This window comes from Mus pahari, chromosome 19, assembly GCF_900095145.1.
Source record: "Mus pahari chromosome 19, PAHARI_EIJ_v1.1, whole genome shotgun sequence".
NCBI classification, from domain to species: domain Eukaryota; kingdom Metazoa; phylum Chordata; class Mammalia; order Rodentia; family Muridae; genus Mus; species Mus pahari.
This window is the reverse complement of record NC_034608.1, coordinates 15,298,520-15,315,360: the sequence shown is the minus strand read 5'-3', so window position 1 is coordinate 15,315,360 and position 16,841 is coordinate 15,298,520. Positions and strand designations below refer to the sequence as shown.

The window sequence follows — 16,841 nt, the reverse complement described above, 5'->3', positions numbered from 1 at the left end:
ATTTCTGAGTTCGAGGCCAGCCTGGTCTACAGAGTGAGTTCCAGGACAGCCAGGGCTACACAGAGAAACCCTGTCTTGAAAAAACAAAAGAGAAAGGAGAAAGAAACAAAGGTAGGAGAGTAAACATGATAAAAAGCACAAGGGGATGTGGACCTGTTTAGAAGTAGTTCTTTCAGGTGATTCCAATCTCCGTTGTCAGGGTTCCCACAGTCCAGCAGAGTAGTGTCAGGATAGCAAACAGGAATCTGCACCAAGAAACCGCCAGGCCTCCACAAATCGGCACAAGTCAGCAGCAGCAACCAGGACCATTCAGGACACCAGGAGAAGTTCTCTGTGTGCCTCTCTCAATGAAGTGAAGACAGCAAAGATGAAGACTTGAGACAAACGAAGTGTTCCAAGACTAGCTATGCGAGTGTGCCATCACTGCCCGTGGAGTCCTATTTATACTCTTTCCAAACGTCACATGTCCTCCCCACGGGCCTTGCCTCAGCAAAACACCAAATGAAGAGGCCTTACCATGTGAACGTCCACTTAAAGTTTGCCTTGGTCATGTCTCTTCACAGCAATACAACAGTGCCTATGACCATGGCTCAGCGGTTAAGACACTTGTTGCTCTTCCAGAGGACTAGAATTCAATTCCCAGCACCTGCATGGAGGGGCTAACAGCATATATACACATAAATAAATAATCATTATGAAGTCTATGGAGAGATGCACATAGCTACACAGCAGTTTCTCTATCTTTTATTGAAGGGACAGTGAGAGAGAGTGGTGTATCACACAACACAGACCCCATGTGTGACGTTGGCTCATAAAATCATACGGCCTGGTGATAATGTCCGAGCTGATTTTGCTTGTGGATCTACTTCCGTGATGCTCGTGAGGATCAATTGCCTAGCAACGCCCTTATCTGAGCGGATGCCCATTGTTAAGTGACATGTGACTGCTGATCTATACAAGTGAGACAGCAGGACAGATTCAGAATATGACTTAATTCAGTACACAAATATTTATCTCCCAAGTCAGTCACTGTCTTAGCACTGGTGGGCCAGTGTGACCCTTGTGGAGTTCCTGTCCCCTCGGGGTACAGATTCTGTGCCGGACAATACAAGGCAAACAGAATTTATCCCCTATGACAAAGGGGACAGGGTGGGGGAGCGGGAGCTAGTATCTGAAGCTCTCTAATGAGGCAAGCCTCAGGAGAGATTAGAATCGAAGGAGGAGGAAGCCAGTCAGTGGAAAGATGCCCTGGCAGAGAGGATAGGAAGTGCAAAGGTTCTGGGGTTGATGGAATAGCACGTCATCAGAGCGACCAGGATGATAAAAATGTTGCTTAAGAGGGAGATGGGAAGGAAAGTGGGGTCAGGGAAGGCAGGGTCACGGAAGGAAAGGACTTATATCTAGGACCTTCCAAACCACAGAGAGAACATTGGTTTTTATGTTCAGGGAGATGGAGCCGTGGGCGAATTCTGACCAGAACAGTGGCCTGGACTGACTCACATCTTCACAGGATTCTTCTGGCTGTTTTGTAAGGCCTAACTGTAGGGGACAAAGGGAGGTGACATTGTGATACTAGTTTCTACAAGTCCAGGGATGGTGTGTTTTGTCTGTGCACTTGCCACGGGGCCCTCCTCCTTCACCTCCTCCAGCACCACGGCCTGCTGACTCCTCATTTGTGTGTGTGTGTGTGTGTGTGTGTGTGTGTGTGTGTGTGTGTATGGTATGTTTTAAGACAGGGTTTCTCTGTGCAGCCCTGGCTGTCCTTGAACTCAATCTGAAGACCAGGTTGGCCTAGAACTCAGAGTTCTGCCTGCCTCTGGGTGCTGGGATGAAAGGCACCACTAAGCTCCAGCTACCTGCTGACTTTATAAAGGTGCAAAGGAAGTGGCTGACGCCAGTCTCCAGACCCAGTAATCAGATGCACAGGCCAGAGACAGAAGAGCCGGAGAGTCCCAGAGAACACTTGAGCACTGTGTAAGAAAGCTCTCTGGGGAGTAGAGACAGCACCCTGTGATGGCTACTCTGGTCTGGGTTGTTTTAAAAGTTTTACTTTTATTTTGTTTTTAATACTTATTTATTTTTAAAGGTCTATTTGATTTATAGGTATGAGTCTTTGCTTATATGTATGTGCATTCACCATGTGTATGCCTGGTGCTCACAGAAGCCATCAAATTTGAGAAGGCATCAAATCCCCTGGAAATGGAGTTAAGACTGTTGTGAGCCGCCCGATGGGACATGGGTACTGAACTTGAGTGCTCTGCGAGAGCTGTAAGTGCTCCGAACAGCTGTAAGTGCTCCGAACAGCTGAGCATCTCTCCAGCCCTTTCTTTGTTTTTGAGAGAGGACCTCATGTAGCACAGGCCAATTCTTTTTCTTTTTCTAATTCTTTTTATTTGGTTGAGTTTTTGGTTAGTTTGTTTCGATTTTTTAGAGACAGTATCTCACTGTGTAGCCCTGGCTGTCCTAGAACTCCTCTGTAGACAGGGCTGGCCTCGAACTCTGAGATCCGCCTTCCTCTGCCTCCTGAGTGATAGGACTAAAGGCGCGCACCCCCACACCCAGGTGTCCTAAAGCTCAACACTAACCAAAGATGATTGAACTTCTGATCCTCCTGCCTCCACCGTGCCAGAGCTGGGATAGCCAGTATGTACTGTGACGGCCACCTCCAGAGAAGCTGGGATAGCCAGTATGTACTGTGACGGCCACCTCCGGAGAAGCTGGGTTCTGATTTCCCAGACTCCTCTTGAGTGTCAGGTGCTCCTTCATCTCCTCTCCATTGAAGTCCTCCTCCGACCCTCTTCTGTCTGTCGAATACCTCACTGCAAGTCTCTGGACCCTCGTGTCAGCCTTGCTCACCCTGGGGTACATTTGTCTACTCTGGAGTGGACCACTGTGCCCGGGGAGCTATGGGTGTGGCATTCTCACGGAAGCCTCTGAGCCTTTGAGTATACATCTGGCAAACCTTTCTTGCCTGCTGTGGGGTGGGACTGAGATGTGGGGCAGCCTGGACTTTACAGTGGCTGGGAGTCACACAGAGATAGATGTATCCCCCTGGGTGTGTAGAGCTGACAAGGGGGTCCAGAGATTTGCAGGGACCTATGTGACAGGAGAGGGCTGGAGAAAGATTTCCTGAAGAGGGGATGAAGGAGCCCCATGCAAAGGTCACTTTTCCTGGTTTCACAATTACCTCCTGTGACAGGGAATGCTAAAACAGCTTTGAGAGCCCGGTCAATACCTACAACATAAGCCTTTCCTCTAGGACTGATGGGTAAAACCTTGGCTCCCCGGGGAAGCTCACCGCTGGTCACCCTCAGACTAGGCAGAGACTGAAGGCGGAGGACCCTCTCTCAGCATGACCCACAGTGACACCACCCCCCATTCATACCAGTATCCCAGGCTAGTTTCTACCCGCTGAACAGAGGCAGAGCCCTCCTTCTCCAGCCCCCATCCAGCATTCTTGGGATTTTGTTCCACACTGCCTCGGCGTGTGAGGATCCTGGAGTAGACTGATCTGTGACCCCTTACTTTGACCTGTGACCCTCTCTTCCATCCAGTGGCCCCAGCGGCCTGCTCTCTTTCCCTCCACCACTCACCTGCCGCCGCGCCAGCCCACTTCTCCTCCCCTCCCCCCAAGGTGGGGAAGGAATGGCGGGGAGAGAAGGATGGCGGAAGGGGGGTGACATTCCTTGGATTCCCTGGATGGGGGGAAGTGAGGGAGTCAAGGAGAGCAGAGCGGAGCAGAGGGAGGGGCACCCCATCCCCACCTCATCCCCAAAGAGGCCGACCAGGACTGGGAATTGAAAACTCATTAGAGAAAAGATTGACCTGACCAGTTCCAGGCCACTGCTCAGTCAGAGGAGGGGCGCTTCCCAGCAAGGTGGCTGCCTCTAAGGGGAGGGCATCCTAGGGCACTCAGGGAAGAGCCGGTCATGCAGGAGAGACTACAAAGAGAGGCCAACCCAGGGCAACTAATCACATCAAGGACCGCTGGTCAAAACCTACAGTTCACAAACCAGGGCGATGGCTCACCCTGTATAATCCCAGTACTTGGGAAACCGAGGCAGAAGACCAGCCTGAGCTACAGTGTGACACCGTCTCCAAAAAGAAAATAAACTAGGAAAAAGATCCACCCGCAGTCGAGGGCCACATGCCACCTTGGGCATGCGTGTCAAGACCCCGCAGGTGGCCAGGAAGGAAGGGAAGGAGGATCTGCTTGGTGTCCCTTAGATCCCAGCTCTAGGCACTGACTAGACTGGAGGGTCGGTCCCCACGGCTGAGGAGGAAAGCCGCAGGCGTGGGTTGGATGGAGCAGCGCTCGGCGGTGCTAGCGGGTCCCCCCCGCGCGCGCGAGGGTGGGAGGTCCTCTCAGGGCAGTGGGAGGTCTTGGCCCTGCGCCCAGCTTGGGGATGGGGTGGGCGTGGTCAGGGGCGTGGCCAGGGGCCTGGCCTCCGCTGCCAGCTTCAGGGCGGCGGAGAGCCTCGCCCGGGCTCAGTCACTGCCGCCACTGCAGGGAACATGGAACCCCCTGACGCCCGCGCAGGGCTTCTGTGGCTCACCTTCCTGCTGTCGGGCTACTCAGGTATGACTTGGGGCTGAGGGCAGAGCTGAAACTTGAGGTTGAGGGTTGTGGGGCAGGCCCCTGGAGTCCCCGAAAAGACAAGGAGAACAAGCTTCCATTTCCCCAGGGATCACAATCTAGGGATTCCCCAGTAAGGAGGAAGGCGGGGAGGCCTTGGGGTATACCCGATCTGAGAACTAAGGATACCCTAGCTCTGGAGCAAACACATCTGAGACAGCTGTCCCTCCCCAGCTCTTTGGGAATCCTGGAGTCTAAACCCTGCGACCCCTAATAACCTTGAGTACCTGGGATCTGGGATCTGTAGCCCCTAGTCCCTTAGACTGGAGTCCAGCCCCTCCCCTCCCCCATAGTCAAAGTAGGTTCTGCTAACGTACTGAAGATTAGCATCCCCGAGCTGTTCTCTAAGTGATTAAGCTCAGAGTTTCCTCAGAGAGGCGGGGGAACCCTGTGGCTAAAGCACTTTCTAGAATGTTAGGGTTTCCCCAAATTTCAGAGTTTAAGCTGTCTCCAAAGGACCCGCCTCTCTCTGAAAGGGCCGGAAGAACCGAGCCTGATAGAGAAGGTGGAACAGTGTTTTCCGACTGACAGGGCCTCTTTCCTGAGGGCTCCCGATAAATCCACACACCTGCATGTGGTGAAGGGGGAGGAGAAACGGGGGCCGGGGGACACTGGGGACAGGGTGACAAGAGATCAGGGGAGACAGGATATCTGGCTGCTTGGCTGCTCACAACCAGTCCGGGGCACCAGCTTGGCCCCTCATCAGCTCCCCTGGGACAGGCTGGGCCCAGAAGTGGGTGCCTGAGAACCTAGGCTCCTGGCACAAACCTGGTATAGAGTGGGAACCCAGGAGTAGTCTGTATCAGGTTAGGCAGGAAAGGAATGATGCCAGCCCAGAGGGTAGATTCTCAGCCAGAACCGTGCTTGCTACCGGCCAGAACCTGACAGGAATCTCTCAGGTCCCTAGGACTCAGAGATCCCTGTTTCCCACTTGCAGCCTGCTGTGCCTCAGGCAGCTAGTTGTCTAAACTTCCAGCCCTTTCTCCCTCAGGACCCAGCCTCACCCTCTGCCCAGGTGACTCACCTCACACTTTCAAGCTTCTCTGGTAAAGAGATGGGGGCTGGAGGGTGTTGTCAAGGGGCGGGTAGGGGGCTCTGGCGCCAAGCCCGGCAGGTCTCAGCCTGCCTGACCCTCCTACATTCCTGAAACCTGCCCAGCCCTGTCCCCCCTTGCCACTCCCACACACCCATCCAGCTTCTGGCCCAGCTGCAGCCCACACCCCGGCCCCCCACACATGAGAGAGCAGAGCCCTAGGAGTTGCCCACTGTGTAGTAGCCACTGGCTGTCCCTCCTGGGGTTACGCCCAAAAGGTATCCTCTGCATGAGAGAGCAGAGCCCCCCCCCCCCGGAGCTACTGGAGAAGATAGGATGGGACTGAGATGGAGAAAGACTTGTTATTTAGCCCCAGGCTAAGTCTTGCCCTGTTTGCTGGAGGCCAGGAGGAGAGCCAGGCCTGGCCCTTCCTTGAGGGGACATTTGCTGTACCTGGTGGAAGAAGCCAGACTTTAGCTTGCAGTGCTGGAGAAGGCTTTACTTTAAGCCTTACAAGTCTGAGAGGCTGAGCCAGTGGCATGGGACTTTAATCAGGAAGGAGGCAGAGGCAGCTGTAGATCTCTGTGAGTTCGAGGCCAGCCTGGTGCACATAACTAGCAGGATTCCAGGCAGTAAAGGCTACACGGTAAGACCCTATATCAAAAAAGAAGAGTTAGAGAGATAATGACAGGACCCGGGCTCAGAGAGGACCAAGGGGGGAGAGAGGATCTGAGTCCGAAGGAGGAGGTTGGAGCCTAGACTCCTATCTGAGGGAGGAGGCCGGGGCCTGGAGGGCTCTCCCTGCTGCTGGCATTGGGTGGACATTCAATGCTGCACCGATCTGCAGGTGCCCAGGCTGAGCTGCACGTGTCCGTACCCCCACGGGTGGAGGTGATGCGAGGAGAGCAAATCGCCCTGGACTGCACTCCACGGGAGCACCCTGAGCATTACGTGCTGGAATGGTTCCTTGTGAGTGCTCTACGCTGGAAGCCAGGGATGAGGAGGGGAGGAGGGAGGACCCAGTGGCCTGGTCACCTTGCAGCCATTAGCTCTGCCTACACTGGTCGTCTGCTCAGAAGACCCTTACACAGAGCCATCAGACGCTGCCTTTCCACTTCACAGATGAGGAGGTTGATGAGGAGGAAGGCTTTGGCCTCGTGTCTGTGCAGGGCAGGCGTGGGGATGCAGTTCCCCTTTGGAACAGCGCTGGAGTGAGGGCTGTCAGAGATGAGAGGGAAGGAGGGGAAGTGAGAGGACGGGGCAAGAAGAGTGAGACACAGGAGACGTGGGACAATGAGGGGGGACACAGAGGAATGAGCTAGGAGTCAACTTAATAGCACTTGGTTCTTTGTTTGTTTGTTTTTCGAGATAGTATTTCTCTGTGTAGCCCTGGCTGTTGACCAGGCTGGCCTCAAACTCAGAAATCTGCCTGCATCCCAAGCTGGGATTAAAAGCCCAGCTACAGCGCTTGGTTCTTCTCCTGAGGACCTGAGCTCAATCCTCAACACTCCTAGACTCACAGTTGCCTGTAACTTTAGCTCTAGGGGATTTGAAGCCCTCTTCCAGCCCCCAGGGATACCCACACTCATGTGTATGTACACACAAAAACACATGTATACATGTAAAAATCACAAAAATCAATATTTAAAGAAAAAAAAAAAACCACAGTTTTAAAGAAGGATGACGCTCGAGAGATGACTCAGTGGTTAAGAGCATTGAGTGCTCTTCCAGAGGTCCTGAGTTCAATTCCCAGCAACCACATGGTGGTTCGCAGCCATCTGTAATGAGACCCAGTGCTCTCTTCTGGTGTGTCTTAAGAGTACTCACATAAAATAAAAATCTTAGAGAGAGGGGGGGGAGAGGGAGAGAGAGAGAATGATGACCATGCATAGTGTCATACACCTTTAATTCCAGTTCTCAGGAGGCAGAGGCAAGTATATCTCTGAGTTTGAGTCAAACCTAGTCTACAAGTTCCAGAAAAACCGAGGATACACAAAGAAATCCTGTCTCAAAAAAGTTAAGTAAAAATAGAGAGATGAGATTGTAATTCACTGGTAGCTAGTAGAATGCTAGCCTAGAATCCCCCAGTAAGGGGCTGGGGTGTGGCTCAATGGTAAAACCCCTGCCTAGAATCCTCCAGTGAGGGGCTGGGGGCATGGCTCAGTGGTAGAGCCCCTGCTTAGAATCCCCCAGTGAGGGGCTGGGGGTGTGGCTCAGTGGTAGAGCCCCTGCCTAGAATCCCCCAGTGAGGGGCTGGGGGCGTGGCTCAGTGGCAGAGCGATTGCTTCGCATGTAGCCACTAGGTTCCTTCCCTAGACCCAGTGAAAAAAATCTTGGAGAAAAAAAAATAAAGGAGGGCTCAATGCCCAAGCTAAGACTGTTCCCAACACACCTACAGGTTGATGGTACTGGGGCTCGACACCGACTGGCTTCTGTGGAACCACAGGGCTCAAAGTTCCTGGGCACAGTCCACTCTCTGGGCCGCACCCCCCCATACGAGGTAGACTCCCGTGGGCGCCTGGTGATAGCAAAGGCCCAGGTGGGCGATGGACGGGACTACGTGTGCGTAGTGAAGGCTGAGGCAGCAGGTACCTCAGAGGCCACCTCAAGTGTCCGTGTGTTTGGTAAGTGTCCCCAAAACCATCCTGAGGAGCCAGGGGACCAGAGGAGGGGATCCTGACGTGAACGTCTTTTCAACAGCAATACCAGAGGCTACGGAGGTGTCTCCTAACAAAGGGACGCTATCTGTGATGGACCAGTTCGCCCAGGAGGTAATATGCACTGGAGTTGCAATCAATAGGTGAAGAATCCAAGACCAGGGCCAGCGTGTGTGTGTGTGTGTGTGTGTGTGTGTGTGTGTGTGTGTGTGTGTGTGTGTGTGGTATGGGCTTTGAGCATGCCAGGCAGGTGGTATACCAATGAACTATAAGCCCCAGCCTCCCTATTGTTGGAGTTTTTTACTTGTTTTTGTTTTGTTTGGGGTTTTTTTGGGGGGGGACCCCATGTAGCACAGGCTATCCTGAAACTTTCCATGTAACCTTCCAAGTACCGAGGTCCCGGGTGTGTGCCACCTCTGCCCCTCTGTCTCCTTCTTGGTTTGGTTTGGTTTGCAACAGTGTCTCATAGCCAGACCAGCGTGACCTCAAACATGTCATGTAGCTAAGGATGACTTTGAACTCCCGATCCTCCTGCCTCTGTGACTGATTCATGTGCTGGGATTATATGCCGGAGCTCACTTCGGTTTGGGGTTGCGTGAAATAGGGTCAGATGAGGCTCAGGCTGGCCTGGAACTCACTGTGTAGACCAGGCTAGTGTCAAACTGATGTTTCTATCTCAGCCTTTTGAGACCTGGAATTGCAGTTGTGTGCTGTCGTAATTCCAGCACTTACACTTGGTCCAGGTTGTTTTTAATTGGGGGCTGGAGGGGGAGAGACATACCACATTGTGAGTGTGTAAGGCAGAGGACCGCTTCGGAGAGTCACTTCCCTTCCTGTTCCTCTCCACGGTTCCCGGGATCTAACTCAGGTCTTCCATCTCCCCCTCAATCATAAACTTATTGGCTGAGCGGCCTCACAGGCCAGAGCGTTGGGCATTTCAATGGGAAGAATGGGTGTCAGGGGACAAAGAGCCCAGTGGACAGAGCTGGGAAAAGGGGAACCCCCGACGACTTGCACCCAGCCCAGGCCACGCCCCGTCTTCCCCAGATTGCCACCTGCAGCAGCAACAACGGAAACCCGGTGCCTCGGATCACATGGTACCGGAACGGGCAGCGTCTGGAAGTACCCATGGAGGTGAACCAAAGTGAGCCATCGGGAGCCAGGGGGCGGGGCGGGGTGGAGTAAGGGATCCTAGGGGGCGGGGTTAACTCACCTCAGCCTGCTCCATGCCTCCCTTACAGAGGGCTACATAACCATCCGTACTGTCCGGGAAGCCTCAGGCCTGTACTCCCTGAGCAGCACCCTCTACTTGAGGCTGCACAAGGGTGATCGGGATGCCAACTTCCACTGTGCTGCTCACTACGACTTGCCCTCAGGCCAACATGGCCGCCTGGACAGCCATACCTTCCGCCTCACCTTGCACTGTGAGTCCCCGTGACGCTCTCAGCTCCTAAGCTCTCATCCGATGAAAGCCGAACTCCCAGACCCCGATTCCAATCGGGGTCCTTACTCTACCTACGCACCTCATACTGAGATGACGCCGGGTTGGGTGGCTGACCTTTGGCCTCAAACAGTGCCCCCAAACAATTATAGTGACCCTGACTCCAGCATAGGGCCCTGTACCCACAGGATGCTCCACTCTCTCAGACTGAGTTGGGTCTCCATATATCATCTGGTCTTAAATCTCAAATTGTATCTCGACCTCTGACGTTTGAGTCTTTTTTGTCAACGTCCCTCGACCTCTGACCTTTGGTATTCTGAGAGTAAGTCTGGACCTATCAGGTGAGACATCTGTCTGTCTGTCGTCTTCTCAGCACTGAGGAGGCAGAGACGGGAAGATGAAGAGTTCAAAACCTACCTGAGACTCAGAGAGGGAGCATATTTCAAAATCAAACTAAAGGATCAACACACACACAAGAAAAGCATTTTTTTTTCCTAAGACAGGGTTTCTCTGTGTAGCCCTGGCTGTCCTGGAACTCACTCTGTAGACCAGGCTGGCCTCGAACTCAGAAATCCACCTGCCTCTGCCTCTCCAGTGCTGGAGTTAAAGGCGTGTGCCACCACTGCCTGCCTTATAAACCTTAAAAAACTAAACAGAGATTCCAGCACTTGGGAGGCAGAGGCAGGCGGATTTCTGAGTTCAAGGCCAGCCTGGTCTACAGAGTGAGTTCCAGGACAGCCAGGGCTATACAGAGAAACTCTGTCTCGAAAAACCCCACCCCCCCAAAAAAAAAAAAAAAAAAAAAAAAAACTAAAAAGAGAAGAGGCTTCTAAGCTTGAGGCGCTGCGTCTCTCCCTTTAAAAGTAGAACTGACCTTTCCTCCTCAGCCCAGCCTGGACACACGCCATGACCTTACTTCCTTTCCTCCCGCAGATCCCACGGAACATGTAGAGTTCTGGGTGGGGAGCCCGTCCACCACGGAGGGCTGGGTCCGCGAGGGTGACGCTGTCCAGCTGCTCTGCCAGGGCGATGGCAGCCCCAGCCCAGAGTATTCTTTTTTCCGCCAGCAGGTAACTCACTCTGTGGGCCCTTTGGGTGCCACCTAAACCCATCAACCTTAGCGACCTCTTGTTTATCTTCACTGGTGAGGAGGATAGAACCCAGGGCCTGGTGCTACCCAAGTGCTCTCCCACTCAGCCGAGCTCCCAACTCCTCACTGGGTAATTCTAGGCAGGGCTCTCCCATTGAGCCACGCCCCCAACCCCAGCTGCTAATTTTAACAGAGTATAGGGGGTGTTTGGCTTAGTGAGGACCTTTGACCCTGACTTGAGATGGTTCGGAGGATACACCCAATTTGTGTGACCTCCTGACCCTTGGCTTGAACAGACTCTAAGCAAGTATGACCCCTGACTCCACCCCCAATTCCTGAGAACAACTACTGAATCTGGTGTCCCATCCTCCCACTTAGGGTACCCAGGAGGAACAGCTGAATGTCAACCTCAAGGGAAACTTGACCCTGGAGGGGGTGCATCGGAGCCAGAGCGGGATCTACGGCTGCAGAGTGGAGGATTATGATGCCGACGAGGAAGTGCAACTTGTCAAGAAGCTAAAGCTGCACGTGGCCTGTGAGAGCTTTGGGAGGAGGGAGGATAGGGTGGGGTCAGGCTTCCTCTGCTCCTCTCCCTCTGGGTCCCAACCCTGCCCCCTCCAACTGCCTCACAGACTTTCCAGATGCCGTACCCAGAGCACAGCCTTGGCTCGCTCCCCTGCTTAGGACGTGCTGTGGCTCCCCAGTGTTTTCGAGAGATCAGGTCTAGAACCATCTGTGTTCACCCAGGCAGCCTTACCATCAACTGACTCTCCCATCCCATCCCGACTCTGGCTCCTTAGAGGCTGCAACTCCAGCGAGCGCCTTTCTTGCTTGCTAACTGCTCAATTTTAAGTCCATTGATTTCTGACTTGGCTAGATCCTGGGTTTTAAAAAAGCTTTTGCAGTTCACTTCGCTAGAAAGAAAGCTCTGCTCGTGTGTGTGTGTGTGTGTGTGTGTGTGTGTGTGTGTGTGTGCGCGCGCGCGCGCGCACATCCTGGGCACGTGTGTGCCAAGGACAGAGGCCAACCTCTGCTGTCTTTCCTCGGGCTTTTTGAGAAGGAGCTCTGCATTGACCTGCAGCTCTCTAACTAACCTAGACTAGCTGGCCAGCCAACATGTCCCAGAGATCTTTTGACCTCTCTGCCTCCTTAGCACAAAGGTTAAACTTGCACAGCTATACCTAACCTTCTTTTATGTAGAATTCGGGGCTTCTAGGCAGGTGAATGACTGTTAAGCCACATCCCTCACTGGGGGATTCTAGGTGGGGGGGGCCTCTACCACTGAGCCACGCCCCAGCCCCTCACTNGGNATTCTAGGCAGGGGCTCTACCACTGAGCCACGCCCCCAGCCCCTCACTGGGGGATTCTAGGCAGGGGCTCTACCACTAAGCCACGCCCCCAGCCCTCCAAGCCTATGTTTGGTTGTTTTACTTGAGACAGTCTCCTGAAGTTAGGCCGGCCTTGAACTTACTACGTAGCTCCAATACAGTAGCAGAGACAGAAAGCAAGTGTGAGTCCAAACCCTTTTAGTCACATTAGTGTGTGTTATAGCAGTAACCTTCATAAGACAGAGGTGTCAGATGACACAGAATTGTCACAGTCTGAGTTCACAGAAGTGTTCTCCCCCCCGGGTAGAGTGTTTATGGAAAGTCTCTATGTCTTCAGAATCAGCAAGGATGAGCAGGAGCTGTTTGACTGTAGTTTACAAAAGGTCTTGGAGCAAGGGTTGGGGGCAGAATCCACAGTGATCCTCAGTTAGGATGAAGGAGCTGGGCCTGGTTGTGTGCTGTGCAGGGAAGGGGCATGACCTTGGGTGAGGGGCTCCTTACAGTTGAGGGCATTCCCACAGAGGGCTGACGGCTGACGGCTGACAGCTGCCGGCCCTCGCAGCAGCTGGAGGAATCAGTTGTCGGTGTTGGAAAAGATCCCGAGATCAGGGTGTCCACAGCAACAGGGTAGGGAAGCCTCTGAGAGAAGAGGACACACGGATGGGAGGTGGCACGCGAAACCCACAGAGCGGGAGGCTTCTGGGCAGAGCCAGCGCAAAGGCCTTTGCGATGAACTTGGTGTTCTCGAGAAAACCTAAACGCAGGGTCTCTGAGTAAGCAGGTAGGAAGAACAGCAGTGTTCATCTAGGCGGGCTCTCGTAGACTGCGGCAGTTTGGCCATGATGCCAAGGGTTCTGGGAAGCCATGGCGGGATTTTAAGGAAAGGCGAAGATGGACCAGTGTGTCCTTTAGAAACATCCCTTGGGCTGCTCAGTGGAGGATGACAGAGGGAGTCAAGGGAGGACAGGGGCAAGCAAGCCCAATGACCTGGAGTTCGATTCTTGGGTCTCACATGAAGGAGGGAGAGAAGCATTTCCAGCAAGTGCCCTCTGACCTTCATACGTGACCCGTGGCACTCATGCGTGCACACACAATAAACAATAAAAAGACAACTTTTAAAAAGTGAAGGATAAGTAGGTAGTGGTGCCACACGCCTTTAGCCCCAGCACTGGGGAAGTGGAGGCAGGTGGATCTTTATGACTTCGAGGTCACCCTGGTCTACAGAGCAAGTTCCAGGATATCCAAGGCTACACAGAAAAACCTGTCTCAGAAATAAATAAAATAAAATAATAAAACAAGTGAGGAATCGTGCGGAGAAGATGAGGACAGGGTACGGTGGAGTCCCGTAAAGAAAATCTTTTTTTCTGTTAACAGTGTCTTACTGTGTAACCTGGGCTAGCCTGAAACTCAGATCTTCTAGCCTCAGCTTCATGGGTGCTGGAGTCATAGGCACGTTCCGCCAAACCAGCCAGAATTTAGTTGTTGTCTTTTGAGATGCTAACAATTGAACACAGGGTCTTCTCCATGCTAAACAAATGCTCTATCCCTTGCGTTTATACCTAGCCATGAGCCCACCAAGGTTGTCTGATGAGTTAAAAATTATCGCTATACTTTAATCCATTGTGCGCACATGCATATGTGCATGTAACTGGGAAGAGTGTTATCCCCTCCCACCCTGTGGGTCTAGAGGCGTGAAGTCAGGTTGTCTGGCTTAGAGATGAGTATCTATTCATCTTGATAAGTGTCTAAGCCATCTCGCTGGTCCAAGCCCGTCAAGAGAAAGAAAAAACTTTGAGCTCAAACAAAACTTGGGGTGGAGAGATGGAGGCACAGTGCTGAAGCAGAACTGCCTAGAGTCCCCCCCTCCCCCCAGTGAGGGGCTGGGGGTGTGGCTCAGTGGTAGAGCGCCTGCCTAGAGTCCCCCAGTGAGGGGCTGGGGACATGGCTCAGTGCGTTTACTTGCCTAGCAGGTGGGAGGCCCTGGGTCCCACCCTGAGCACTGTAAAGCGTCTGCCGGCCAGGTAGTGAGTGCACTCTTTAAAGCGGCTCTTCTGGTATCTGCTGATGGGCCTGGGTAGAAAGCAGAGATATCATTGTACTGGAATAGAACAACATGGCGTTGTCTGCCCCTGGTAACCCTTTGAGGACCTGGTTAGGCCTTGGGGATGTGACCATGTTTTCTCCACTGCAGACCTGGATCCATTGGAGCTGAGCGCGCCTGAGGAGCTCTCTGTACCCCTGAACAGCAGTGGCACGGTGGTGAACTGCTCCGTTAGAGGCCTGCCTGCTCCTACTGTGCGATGGACCAAGGTGACTGGAAGAAAGAGTTGTCGGACCTCGGGAGCCGCCCCACTCTCGCCTCGGTCTCCCATCCTCTCATGGCCCTGCCTGCCTTTTTTCCTCTTCCTTCCCTAGGATTCTGTGACCCTTGCAGATGGCCCCGTGCTCTCTCTCCACTCTGTGACCTTTGACTCATCTGGCACTTACACCTGTGAGGCGTCCACACCCACAGTCCCCCTCCTGAGCCGCACACAGAGTTTCCAGCTCATCGTCCAAGGTTTGGATGGTTGGGTAGTTTATGTGAATATTTTTCTTGTGTGTTTGTTTTTTTTTTGGTTTTTCGGGACAGGGTTTCTCTGTGTAGCCCTGGCTATCCTGGAACTCACTCTGTAGACCAGGCTGGCCTCGAACTCAGAAATCCACCTGCCTCTGCCTCCCAAGTGCTGGGATTAAAGGCGTGTGCCACCACTGCCCGGCTTTGAATATTTTTCTTATGTTTGTGTGTGCATGTGTGGTATATGTATATGCGCATGTGTATACATGCCTGAGGCCAGAAGTTGACTCTGAATGCCTTTCTCTATTCCTCTCCATTTTTTTACTGGGGAGGAATAGGTGTTCTGAGACAGGGGTTGCACTGTGTAGCCCCGTCTGGTCTGGAACTCATTATGTAGATCGGACTGGACTCAAACCCACGGAGATGCAGTTGCCTCTGCTTCCTGAGTGCTGGGATTCAAGGTGTATGCTACTGTGCACAGCTGTATTTTTCTTTTTTATATTTATTTATTTGGGGGGGGGCGCAGTTTGGTGGTCGGAGAACAACCTGCAGGAGTCAGTTCTCTTCCTCCGTTACATCGGTTCCAAGGATGGAACTCAGGCTGTCAGGCTTGGCTGCACGCTCTTTTACCTGCTGAGCCATCTTGCCAGCCCCCTCCACCTTCTTTGAGACCAGGAGCTCAGTGATTAGGTTTATGGCTGTTCAGAGAAGTCAAGGAATCCTCCTGTCTCTCCCCTCCACCACCCCGGTGCCGGTGTTAGAAATGCTCACTCCTACAGCCATCTGCCATGCGGGTGCTGGGGATCGAACTCAGGTCCTCACTCTTGTTTTATCCGCCGAGCCTCTCCCTGGTCCCTCCTCTCTGATTTCTCCTCTTTGCCCTCCCGTGTCTCCCACTCAATGTGCTGCGCTTCCCTGCCACCCACAGGAGCACCAGAGTTAAAACCGAATGAGATAATGCCCAAATCAGGGACGAGCTGGACAGAAGGCGATGAAGTCATGCTGACCTGCTCTGCCCGGGGCTTCCCAGAGCCCAAACTCACCTGGAGTCAGCGAGGCGATACTGTAAGGGGCTTTCCTTGCCACCCTGAGCCCACCCCAAGTTCCACAGGGAACCCTGACCCTCAACGATCCAAGCTTCATATCCCCCAACACTCCACCTCAGACTTCACCCCCCCAGCCCTTGATCCCGAGGGGCGGGGCCTGATCCAAGCCTCCACAGCCAGCAGAGCCGCCCTTTGAGGGTAGAGGCTGGGTGAGCAGCTCCCTGATGGTGAAAGTGACCAGCGCCCTGAGCCGAGAGGGCGTGTCCTGTGAAGCGTCTAACATCCATGGCAAGAAAGGCCACGTCTTCCACTTTGGCTCTGGTAGGTAACCAAGAAGGGAGCAGAGGTGTAGACGCGCAGGCGGCCCTGATCTAGCTGAGTACATCGTCATTGTTTTGTCCTGACAGTGGCCCCTCAGACTGCCCAGGCTGGAGTGGCTGTCATGGCCGTAGCAGTCAGCGTTGCTCTTCTGCTACTCGTGGTCGCTGCTTTCTACTGCATGAGACGCAAGGGGCGCCCCGGCTGCTGCCGGCGAGCAGAGAAAGGGGCTCCGTAAGTGCTTGCAAGCTTCGAGTCCTTTTGCAACCTCAGCCACGTCTTGCCCTCAGCCAAACACAACTACTCTATGGTTAAAGGAGCCCCAAAGCCATCAGCTACCCGGCCTCTCCCACCTATCTTCATCCATCTCCAACCCAAGAATGGCCTTGCCTACCTAACCCAGAATCTCACCCAAGCCACCTTAAATCTCCCCCAGCAAGCCCTAACTCCATCTCCTTCCTATCATTCTCCATTGCAGGGAGCTACCTAACTTTAGCTCTAGTCTCTAGTTTTGTCTGAAGTATTGTGGCTGTAACACAGACTTTAGTATACTAGACAAAACCCTTACTCCTGAGCCACACCCCTATAGGATGGTGGTATCCCATGATTAGTCCCAGCATTCGTGAGGCAGAGGCAGATGGAGCTCTGAGTTCGAGGTTAGCCTTGCCTATAAAGTGAGTTCCAGAACAGCCAGGGCTACACAGAAAAAAATCTTGTCAAAAAAAAAAAAAAATAAAA

The 16,841-nt window shown here is 53.2% G+C and overlaps 1 protein-coding gene across 1 annotated transcript in view; it reads left to right on the top strand.

Annotated features, from left to right (window-relative positions):
- Positions 1 to 4,449: 4,449 nt before the first annotated feature.
- The window catches only part of Bcam (basal cell adhesion molecule (Lutheran blood group)), a 14,163-nt gene continuing 1,771 nt past the window's right edge, over positions 4,450 to 16,841 (top strand). Inside the window, exons 1-13 of the mRNA XM_021219037.2 lie at positions 4,450 to 4,579; positions 6,517 to 6,638; positions 8,068 to 8,293; positions 8,370 to 8,440; positions 9,374 to 9,470; positions 9,568 to 9,750; positions 10,701 to 10,837; positions 11,236 to 11,392; positions 14,377 to 14,495; positions 14,601 to 14,742; positions 15,668 to 15,804; positions 15,962 to 16,106; positions 16,193 to 16,337. Coding sequence (XP_021074696.1) covers positions 4,516 to 4,579; positions 6,517 to 6,638; positions 8,068 to 8,293; positions 8,370 to 8,440; positions 9,374 to 9,470; positions 9,568 to 9,750; positions 10,701 to 10,837; positions 11,236 to 11,392; positions 14,377 to 14,495; positions 14,601 to 14,742; positions 15,668 to 15,804; positions 15,962 to 16,106; positions 16,193 to 16,337 — 1,745 coding nt within the window. The 5' untranslated portion in view covers positions 4,450 to 4,515. The remainder of the gene's footprint in view (positions 4,580 to 6,516; positions 6,639 to 8,067; positions 8,294 to 8,369; positions 8,441 to 9,373; positions 9,471 to 9,567; positions 9,751 to 10,700; positions 10,838 to 11,235; positions 11,393 to 14,376; positions 14,496 to 14,600; positions 14,743 to 15,667; positions 15,805 to 15,961; positions 16,107 to 16,192; positions 16,338 to 16,841) is intronic.